This window comes from Cyprinus carpio, chromosome A2 (assembly GCF_018340385.1).
Source record: "Cyprinus carpio isolate SPL01 chromosome A2, ASM1834038v1, whole genome shotgun sequence".
Lineage (NCBI taxonomy): Eukaryota > Metazoa > Chordata > Actinopteri > Cypriniformes > Cyprinidae > Cyprinus > Cyprinus carpio.
This window is the reverse complement of record NC_056573.1, coordinates 26,526,159-26,536,806: the sequence shown is the minus strand read 5'-3', so window position 1 is coordinate 26,536,806 and position 10,648 is coordinate 26,526,159. Positions and strand designations below refer to the sequence as shown.

Genomic DNA, 10,648 nt, shown 5'->3' with positions numbered 1-10,648 from the left:
TATATTAAATTAGAAAACATCTATTTTAAATTGTAACATTACAGTTTTTACTGTATTTTGATCAAAATATGACCATAATTACAATGAAAAAACTTTTGAACAGTGGCATATATACAGTATATATATATCTATGTGTGTGTGTGTTAAAACACAACAGAAATAAAAACATAATACAAATATACTACTAAAAATTACTAAAACACAACAGAATTACTAACATTCTAAATGTAAATTTTTTCAAATGCAAATGGAAAATATAAAAATAAAAGTTGATTCAAAATATTAAATTACATAAAACTTTAATTTAAAAGATTTAATAAAAAATATTTTAAAAAGACACTTGTTCGGATGCTACATTAAATCAGATGATTTATGTTGAGACATGTAGGTCATTAAGTTATGGACATGGCAAACAAACTACCAATAATACAACTCCTTTAAAACTACAATGTCTTTCACTGTTATCAGCAATACAACACTTTATCTCTCTGTACGCCTGTTTATGCTGATCATCTTTGTGAAGCACTGAAGGCATTTGGCTGCACAGGAAACACATGGTGTGTTGTTTTTGTGAAGTTGCAGATTTAAGGACACTTTCAGTAGGTCACCATTATCATTTAGACAAAAGAGTGTTGAAAGGACATTCTGTCGGTGCTTCATTAGCGCAGGCCTCCCTCTGTGGCCAAACCACGGCTAGCGTTTAGTGCAATTACCCCGGCAGAGAACAACTGTCAATCATCCTTAAAGGGGAAGGATTCCAATTATTAAACCTCTTAAGTCTTTTCCTCTCGCCACCGGCTCTCAGCGCGTCAGGCCAGTTTTCATGGCTTCATCCTAAAGATCAAGACCTCCATATGCTGCAGGAATGGGACGGTTTCGGAATTTCCACTCACTTTTGGGATCCGCAAAACATTAGTTAACGGTCATTTTACAGTCTGGTGCAGGTGCACTGTGGGTAAAAAGTTGCGGTGTGTCATTTGCGGCGATGTTTGGAAGTGACAACAACCCTGTGTGATTCTGATGAGCTGGAAAGTTGAAGAAAAAGGTGCGTGAAGTTTAGTTTTTCTGATTTAAAGATTCCACATTCCCTTAGATTTAAATTGCATTTAAATTAGCTTTAAAATAGGTGAAACTACACAAATAAAACGTATTATTTAATTATATTTATGTATTCAAAGCAAGTACATTTTAAAATGCAACACACTGTATTTTTGGTTGATTGAGTTAATTATCTATTGGTTGAAAGTCTACAAGCACATACAACAAGCATGAAACCCAAGTAAAGTAAAATATTACATATTGAATAGCATAACCACAAACTTAAAAAAAAATTATACAAAATTAAAAAACTTTATGCATGTGCCAGTGCATGTCTGTACAATTCTGATGAACTAAGACATTAATGGAAAAAAGTGTGCAATTTTTTTGTCTTCTATTTGATTAAATGACTTTTAATTTGTAAACTCTTGAGCATTTTGAGACATTGTTGATATCTCATTTGTCAATCTAGAGGAGACACATGTGAGATTACTAGAGTATTTTTGCTCAGGAGAAACATCTATGATTAAGATATATTTATATAAGCAAAATTCACCATGCAAGACATTGAAAACTTGATATATAGATATATGAAAGATTCCTATGGGGTTATTATATTACATGTTTTAGTATTATTTTCAAATTATATAATACAAATGATGGAAATATTATGAAGTTTAGTTTTCTATTTGAGCCTAATTTAATTACTTTTAATTTGCAAACTTAAATTTAAATATATTTGATTAAATAAAAGTAACCACTACTTCACAGAAACTAAACAAATAAGACTTTAATCTGTATTTGTATTTATAAAGCATATAGATTTGAACATGATGCATGCTTTTGGTTGATGGCACAGAGTTACTTAACTTTAACTCTTTTAACTGGTGACTGAACATTTACATTGAAACAAAAGTCAAATTAAACAACTTATAATTCAAAGCGTGATTTCCAACTGAGTCGAATCATATATTCAATTTGTAAAACTCTATGGAAAAATGAGCCAGATTGCTGAAATAAGGATTCACTGTTACTAAAGTTGCTTTGTTAGGATGCTTTAGACAGTCAAAAGGGATGAAAATGACAGTTAAGAACAAGCAAAGACAACTGATCTCAAGCACAAAGAGTTTCTTTTATATTCCATGTCATTCAGTATCAATCAGTGCAGAAGAATAAAGCATCTCTGTGTCAGTAGTCTTTTAGTGAAACTATTGAAGCACGTAAACCATGAAGGGTCAGAGCAGCTTCTTTAACTTGAGTTTAACTTGAGTTTAACTTGACAAATGCTTTTTTGGAAAAAACGATCATCATACTAAATGTTATAGGGATATATAACTAGTTTGAGCATAATATTAGCACTTGGATAACTATATGCATTATTTTTTATAATTTGTAGAAAATACAAAAAAAAATTTGTGATTATTCTTTTCTATGGGTATAATATTTAATATTTTTAATATTTTCTAAAACATTTTTTTTAATTAATTAAAAATAAAAACATAAAAGGAACAGATACTGTCAGGACTGCTCTTAATGGAGATTTCATGGAATCACAAATAGTGAAAATATATAGCAATAAAATGAATGGAGGTGGTTGATGAGATTTGAAAGAGATCTAATGTTTTATGTTATATGGGTTTATGATATGATTCTTTTTTCTTTTTTCTTGCATTTCCAAATCATTGAAACAAAATAAACAAACAATGAACAGATACTGTCAGCACTGCTACTAAATATTGGAAATATACAATTATTTTTACATTATGAAACCATTATTTATATAACAATTTAACAGCTGAAATAAAGTATGACCAATATATATCACAAATTTCCACTGTAAATAAAACTGTGCTTTATCTGATTTTGTCAAATACTGTTGCACTGACCATAACTAAAATTTAAAAATATTAACCCCTTTTTGGATGTCTTATTAACATCTGCTCTTCTTGTACAGATCTTTGAAAGGGAATCTCTGCCACAACCTGGAACCAAATTCTCTTTTGGACATAACTTGCACACATTTCCCCGAGGAGACTTACGGTAAGGGCAGATTGGATGCATTTGTCACCGGATATGATGAACATGGTGGACGATGGCTGCCTCTCAACGGACAACTACCATGATCTGGGGAAAGGTGGCGCGTCGGGGATTGGAGGCCGCGTCCACAGCATCGACGTGATTCTGGGCTTCAGTAAGGACCAGGATCCTCTGCTCAACCCGGTCGGGCCTGTCAGCACACAAGTGGACGGAGCCGACCTGGGAGAAGAGGAGAAACAAGTGACCTCTAACCCCTACGGTCACCTGCAAAGTCTTCCGGATAATTCACAGCAGTCAGCGTATCATGGTGAGAGTCGATCGCTTTATTAAATCACATCTCACTTTCTGGAAAGTGAACAAAACATCACATATAAAGACACAGTACTTGCACAGAAATATCTGAGTGTCCCGATGCAAAAAGTGCTTTACAATGCAAAATCCATACATTAATAAATGATGTATTATCCTGTGCAAAACCCAATGCCACAGGGTTACAGAGGTTTCTACTGTCTTGCATGATCTTCCGGTTTCTAGATTTGGCTCCTGAATCACCTTCAATGTAAGACTGTGGGTTTTTCCAGCTGTTTAAGTCTGATGACATAATTTAACAGCATACCTTAAACAAGACACGTGATTTGAAGAATCACCCTTACTGTAAGAGATGAAGTATACATCAAAATGTAATGCTTAAGAACACGCTATAATAAAATAGTGATGCATGACTTGGAAAACACCACTAGTGTTTTTGAAGGTATAAGAGACTATTTTCATTAATGTCAAATGCATGTTTTATTAGAAAATGGGTTATGAACAATTAACAATATTTTACCTAAATACATTTGTATAGATTAATAGCAATCACTGTAAATAGACTGAAAAAAAAAAAAATATATATATATATATATATATATATATAGATAGATAGATAGATAGATAGATAGATAGATACAGATAGATAAATAGACAGAAATATGAACTTAATTAAAAGAGAAAGCAAGATTATTTTTCTACTGTCACTGACATATTTTTTGTTTCTCATTTGAAGCATAAACTCACTTAATTTTTATCAATTTTTTTCACATTTATTTTATTCATTATTTTTTTTGCACTGTAGTCTAAATAAATAGTAGATCTGGTCACCTGATTAAATAAAAAAATATTTAATTATTATTCCACATCCTTCTATCCTGACTTATTTATTGGTGGGAAAAGAATCTACACACACACAAACACACACACACACACACACACACACACACACACACACACACACACACACACACACACACACACACACACACACACACACAGTGATCACAATGACAAGTTATTCACAGTCTCAATAAATAATGAAACAAGCTTACAAAGCAACTCTAATTAAACCTGTAGACATTAGTGGCAATGCAGATGTATCTAGTTTGTGTATGAAAGTTGTGTACAGCACGATGTTTAACACTTGCTAACATTAAACTAGTGAACTGATTCTAATCCTGCCTAACCTAATTAGATTCAACCAGGATCTGCCGCAGCTCAACATGTGGCGCGGTTTGCTCTTAGCTGTTTCTGCGAAATGAAAATCTCTGCTCTTGTCAGGCTGGTTGGCCACTCTTGGTTGAAACGCTGCAGTACTGAGTGAACCTCTTAACGGCTGGATTAGCAGTCTTGACTTGGCCACATGAGGTCTGCAGGTTTAACCGGTGACATCTGCGTGCTTGGATTACTGGGAGGACTTACGTACTATGGCAGAAGTGATGGAACTCACAAATCTCTTATTTTCTAGGAATTCATAAAATCGAAAGGTTAACGTCTGACTCCATCACTGTACCATTTGGTAAAGGCACTAGAACATATACGTAGTCTTATTAATGATGCTAGTTAAGGCATAGTTCATCCAAAAATGAAAATTCTGTCATCATTTACTAACCTCAAGTTGTTCCCAACCTGTATGAGTTTCTTTCTTCTGTTGAGCAGAATAGAAGATGTTTTGAAGAATGTTGGTCACCAAACAATTGACGGTAGCCATTCACTTCCACATTGTTTTTTTCCATACTATGGAAGTCAATGGCTACCGGCAACGTTTTTTTCTTTTCTTAACATTTATCAAAATATCTTCTTTTGTCTTCAACAGAACAGATTAATAAATGATGAATGAATTTTCATTCTTGGGTAAACTATACCTTTAAGGCACCACATTTAAACTTTTAAATGTACCTTATCCCGTACCGTTTGTGCTTGAGACGTGAATGACTCCTTACATCATGTGTCTTGTTGAGGAGAAATGTGCTGTTACTTTATAAGTGATCAGATGCACCATTTTGGAATAGATGAAAGATAAAACAGGTGAGAAAAAAAAAATAATCACAGACTTACATTAAAAGAGAGACTCCAGTCAGATCACACCCTAGCAACCACATAGAACAGTGCCCTAGAAATCAACCAGAATGCCCTAGTGACAGCCTAGCAATGCCCTAACAACCAAAAAAGAACACCCTAGTAACACCATAGTAACCACTTAGAACATTCTAGAAACCCAATGGCCTAGCAACCACCCAAAACACTTAGCAATGCTAGAGTAACCACCCAGAAAACCCCGGAAACATCTTAGTAATACACTGTCAAACACTCAGAACACCCTAGCAACTTCTTAACAATGCCCTAGCAACCACCCAGAGCATTCTAGTAACAAATTCCATAGCAACTAGGGCCGGGTGGTATGACAGTATATATAATTACCACAATATAAAGTGTCTATCATAAATATATCCGCGTAGCACAGTACGTTACTATTTAAAAGTTACATGCAACTAAGTGTGATAAAGAAACATGCATGGATGAGAAAATAAAGAGTAGGACGTGCTAGATGTTAAATATTAAACAGAGCTCTCGCAGACTGAAACAAAAAAATAAATGTAAATTGGATGAAAACCAGATATGTTTTAGTATATTGGGTCCGTGCAGTCGGTCTTAAAGTGACAGTAGTCTTATTTACCTGCTTCTGTCTGTCATTAATGTTAAAAAAAAAAGACAAAGAGAAAATCACTCACTGCTCTTGATTGAATCATTTTTGGATCTTTAATAAGAATCATATGTGATTCATACAGTGAGAGAAGACTATGCAGTATTTTAGTTACACTTCATTATTCAATTTCTGTGGTATTTCTTAATACAGCACATTAAAAAAACCTACTGTAGCTGAAAAACTTAAGTTATTTAATTTGTATTTTGTTCTATTCTGTTTGTAATTTGCTTCTTTGTTTTTATTTTTAATAATAATAATACAAAAATAAGAATAGCTGTATCTATCAATATCATGAAATAAAATTTCTCATAACGTGAAATAAGATTTTGGTCATATATCGCCCACACCTTATAGCAAGTACCCAAAAACACTCAAGCAATGTCTTAGCAACGCCCTAGCAACCAACCAGAACACCCAAGCAACTACATAAAAACAGGTTAAACCCCATTAGCAACCCACTAATTCTTTAATTAACTTAACAAGAGTGTCTGGCAAATAAAGACAACTCTGTTTATCCTGTGCTGTAGATACTGGACTTTTCTCCACGGAGAAGTGCGACGCAGATTTGGGAGATCCACGGAGCAATGTGGAGAGCGACAGCCGCTCCCCGGACCCTCCTGATGAGGATCAACCTAAAAAGAAACACAGACGCAACAGAACCACCTTCACCACCTATCAGTTACACGAGCTGGAGCGCGCCTTTGAGAAGTCCCACTACCCGGATGTATACAGTCGAGAAGAGCTGGCTATGAAAGTCAACCTCCCAGAAGTTCGCGTTCAGGTAAGCTTTGCGTGATACAAGCCGGGAGACTTGATGGTATTAGACAGACGTAGTGATCAATATCATTTTATTTATTACAACCTTGACACTGGGGTTATTTAATGGACTTATGTTGATAGGTCATTACAAGGTGATGCTGTTTAACAAGAGGGTATTGATTCAGTAAAGAGAATCTGGTTCGATATAAGAGACAGAGCTTTGTTAAACTGATAAAGCTCCATCTGTTAAACTGTTAAGTTCACTCATTCATAACTCTCCAGCACACTCACCTCATTGACTTCTGTGGACAGGCGAGTCGAAATGAGTTTCTGTGCCACTTGACATTATAAGGTTGAGTCTAAATGGTTCTCAACTTTTTTACCGTTGTCCAGGTATGGTTCCAGAATCGGCGTGCTAAATGGCGGCGGCAAGAAAAACTGGACACGGGCAGCATGAAGCTCCACGACTCGCCCATGCTGTCCTTCAACCGACCGGTCATGGCGCCCAGCGTGGGGCCAATGACTAATTCTCTGGCTCTGGACATTTACATTTACATTTACATTTAATCATTTAGCAGACGCTTTTATCCAAAGCGACTTACAAATGAGAACATTAGAAACAATCAGATCATCGAGAACAACAACGGTATACAAGTGCTATGACAAGTCTCAGTTAGTGTAGTACAGAACACGTAGCCAGGGTTTTTTTTTTTTTTTTTTTTTTGGGAATATGATAGAAAAGAAAAAAGGTAAGTACTAGTATTAGTTGGTTATGTGCAGGCGAAAAAAGATGAGTCTTTAGATGTTTTTTGAAAATGAGTAAAGACTCAGCTGTTCGAATTGAGATCGGGAGGTCATTCCACCAGCTGGGAGCAGTCCAGGAAAAAGTCCGTGAGAGTGATTTTGAACCTCTTTGGGATGGCAACACAAGGCGTCGTTCACTTGCAGAGCGCAAACTTCTGGAGGGTGCATAAGATTGAACTAGTGAGTTTAGGTAAGTTGGCGCCGTGCCAGTGGTCGTTTTGTAGGCAAGCATCAGTACCTTGAATTTGATGCGAGCGGCTACTGGTAGCCAGTGTAACCCTGATGAGGAGAGGAGTAACATGGGCTGTTTTTTGGCTCATTGAAGACAACCCTCGCTGCTGCATTCTGGATCAGTTGTAGAGGCTTGATAGTACATGCAGGAAGGCCCGCCAGGAGAGCATTGCAATAGTCCAGTCTGGAGAGAACAAGAGCTTGGACAAGAAGTTGGGTGGATTGCTCTGACAGGAAGGGTCTAATCTTCCTAATGTTGAATAAGGCAAATCTACAGGAGCGGGGTCGTTGTAGCAATATGGTCTGTGAAGCTTAACTGCTGATCCATCACAACTCCTAGGTTTCTGGCTGTCCTGGAAGGAGTTATGGTTGACGAAACCCAGCTGTATAGAGAAGTTGTGATGAAACGATGGTTTAGCTGGAACCACCAGCAATTCAGTCTTAGTAAGGTTGAGCTGAAGGTGATGGTCATTCATCCAGCTAGAAATGTCACTCAGACAGGCTGAAATGCGAGCAAGCTACCGTCGGGTCATCTGGTTGGAATGAGAAGTAGAGTTGAGTGTCATCAGCGTAGCAGTGATAGGAAAAGCCATGCTTCTGAATGACAGATCCTAATGACGTCATGTAGATGGAGAAGAGAAGCGGTCCAAGTACTGAGCCTTGAGGAACCCCAGTAGCAAGTTGTTGTGACTTAGAAACTTCACCCCTCCAAGACACCATGAAGGATCTATCAGACAGGTAGGAGTTAAGCCTTGGACCCTTGGTTGTCCTCGCCGCTCTCCAGTGCCACTCCTATGCACAGCATCCCGGGCTTCATGGGACCAGGCCAAAGCCTCCAGCCCACCTATACGGGTCATCCCGGCTTTCTGAACTCTTCTCCAGGCATGGTGCAGGGAATGCAACCCATGCCACCACCTGCTTACCAGTGTCCCCCTGCATTTAATGAAAAATACCCTCTGGAAGACGTGGACCGCAGCTCTAGTATCGCAGCTTTGAGGATGAAGGCCAAGGAGCACATTCAGTCCATGGACAAAACCTGGCAACCCATGTAACAGGAAAATGGGGAGCGGTATATTTTATTGGGATCTCATAGACACATGTATGCATTTTTAGAAATGTCCAGCACCGGATCATTAGGATTTGAGTTCACCTGAAGGCCATAGGCGAGACCTGGAAACATGAAGCCCTGAAAGCTTGTACTCATTTTATAGCCTCCGGCCAATAAAACAAAACAAAGTTTGATTTGAAGGATCTTTGATTATATCTTCACAACACAACATGCTTGGATTTACACCGATGGTCAAATCTGCTTGAGGAATTGGTTTCGTTTTGGCAACAAACAGGGTTGCCAAGTCTGCGGTTTTACCGCAAAATTGGGCTACCTTCAGTACACTTGAATGGTTTTGTGTTTTAGTCTGCGGGTTAAAGCTCTCAGCCACAAAAGGCAATTTTGATGGAGTGGACCCTCGACAGAAAAACATGAATTGTCTAGTTTATGGCTAGTTTTGAATAGCAACTGGGCTATTTTTTTGCACAGACCTGGCAACCATGGCAACAAAGCACTAACAGTTTGTGTTGAATAATGTCCCAATCACCTATTACCCTCAAATTCTAAGACCCTCATTATAATAGACATCAATCGGTGCCAAGCTTCTCTGCTCCTTCAGGCTGAAGACTCGAAATGGCAAGTTTGGCACGTTGGCAATTTAACAGGACAGCGCAGCTCAGGACAACTGATACCTCAATGCCTGTTCAGAGGTTAATTAAATGTTCTACCATTTAGACATGAGGAACGATTAAAAGAAATCACTTGACTTTGAATTAAAAGGAAATTACCCTCTATGGTTAAATAAACTGAAATCTAGAAACAGAATGTCTTTTATTGAATTGTTATTTTACATGAGTAGCTGCATCATCAAGCCATAGAATGAAGATGTTTCTAAATCACTAGCACATATTTCAATTGTGCCACAATCCTGTTCCTGCCATTCGATGTGTTCATATCATCATTTAAAACGAGTCTGAGGTTTAACATTTCATTGTCTGTGGGGTCTGTTTCAAGCAATGATAGACAAACCTTTCAAAAATTAAGAAAGTCAGTTATATTTTACCCCAAAAAGGGTTAAAAAATGTGTGTGTGTGTGTGTGTGTGTGTGTGTGTGTGTGTGTGTGTGTGTGTGTGTGTGTCTGTCTGTGTGTGTGTGTGTGTGTGTGTGTGTGTGTGTGTGTCTGTGTGTGTGTCTGTCTGTGTCTATGTGTGTCTGTGTGTGTGTGTGTGTGTGTGTGTGTGTGTGTGTGTGGGTGTGTGGGTGTGTGTGTGAGGACGCGGAATGAGCGGCTCCCCGCCGGGACTCTTCATTGTTTAAGATTATCGATTGTCCCTCTGCTCTGAACTAATGCCGTCCCAGCCAGGTGTCAGTCATTTAAATGTGCAAACACTGTCCTTCGAATCGATTTGAGAAACAAGCAGTGTCTTATCATATTCCTTTTCAATTCTAACCGATGGTATCAGGATAATTTGAATACTTTGTGGACACTGTAACTATATGCAAACAGGAAATATACATATAATTCATGATCCATTTTTTTATGCACTGTGATGATGCAAATGGTATAAAACAAAAGCTTGAACTTGGATGCAAAATCAAATATAATTCATTCTACAGTATGTTTGACATATTGTTTATTTAGTAGGTGTGTATTCAAGAGTATTATTAATAAAATAGAGTTCTTATTAAAGCATTATCTGTGAACTGCAAT

The 10,648-nt window shown here is 37.3% G+C and overlaps 1 protein-coding gene across 1 annotated transcript; it reads left to right on the top strand.

Annotated features, from left to right (window-relative positions):
• The first annotated feature begins 710 nt into the window (after positions 1 to 710).
• Positions 711 to 9,469, top strand: LOC109102973 (retinal homeobox protein Rx2-like). Its single transcript, XM_042712989.1, has 5 exons — positions 711 to 1,045; positions 2,993 to 3,382; positions 6,622 to 6,875; positions 7,247 to 7,396; positions 8,647 to 9,469. Exons 2-5 carry the CDS (start codon positions 3,094 to 3,096, stop codon positions 8,938 to 8,940), a joined length of 987 nt encoding a protein of 328 aa, XP_042568923.1. The 5' UTR covers positions 711 to 1,045; positions 2,993 to 3,093; the 3' UTR covers positions 8,941 to 9,469.
• The last annotated feature ends 1,179 nt before the right edge of the window (positions 9,470 to 10,648 follow it).

Coding starts and splice junctions, on each gene's coding strand:
- LOC109102973 (XM_042712989.1), top strand. CDS start 3,094: ATGCATTTGTCACCGGATATGATGAACATGGTGGACGATGGCTGCCTC. Junction 3,383..6,621: donor ACAGCAGTCAGCGTATCATG/GTGAGAGTCGAT, acceptor CCTGTGCTGTAG/ATACTGGACTTTTCTCCACG. Junction 7,397..8,646: donor CTAATTCTCTGGCTCTGGAC/ATTTACATTTAC, acceptor TAAGCCTTGGAC/CCTTGGTTGTCCTCGCCGCT.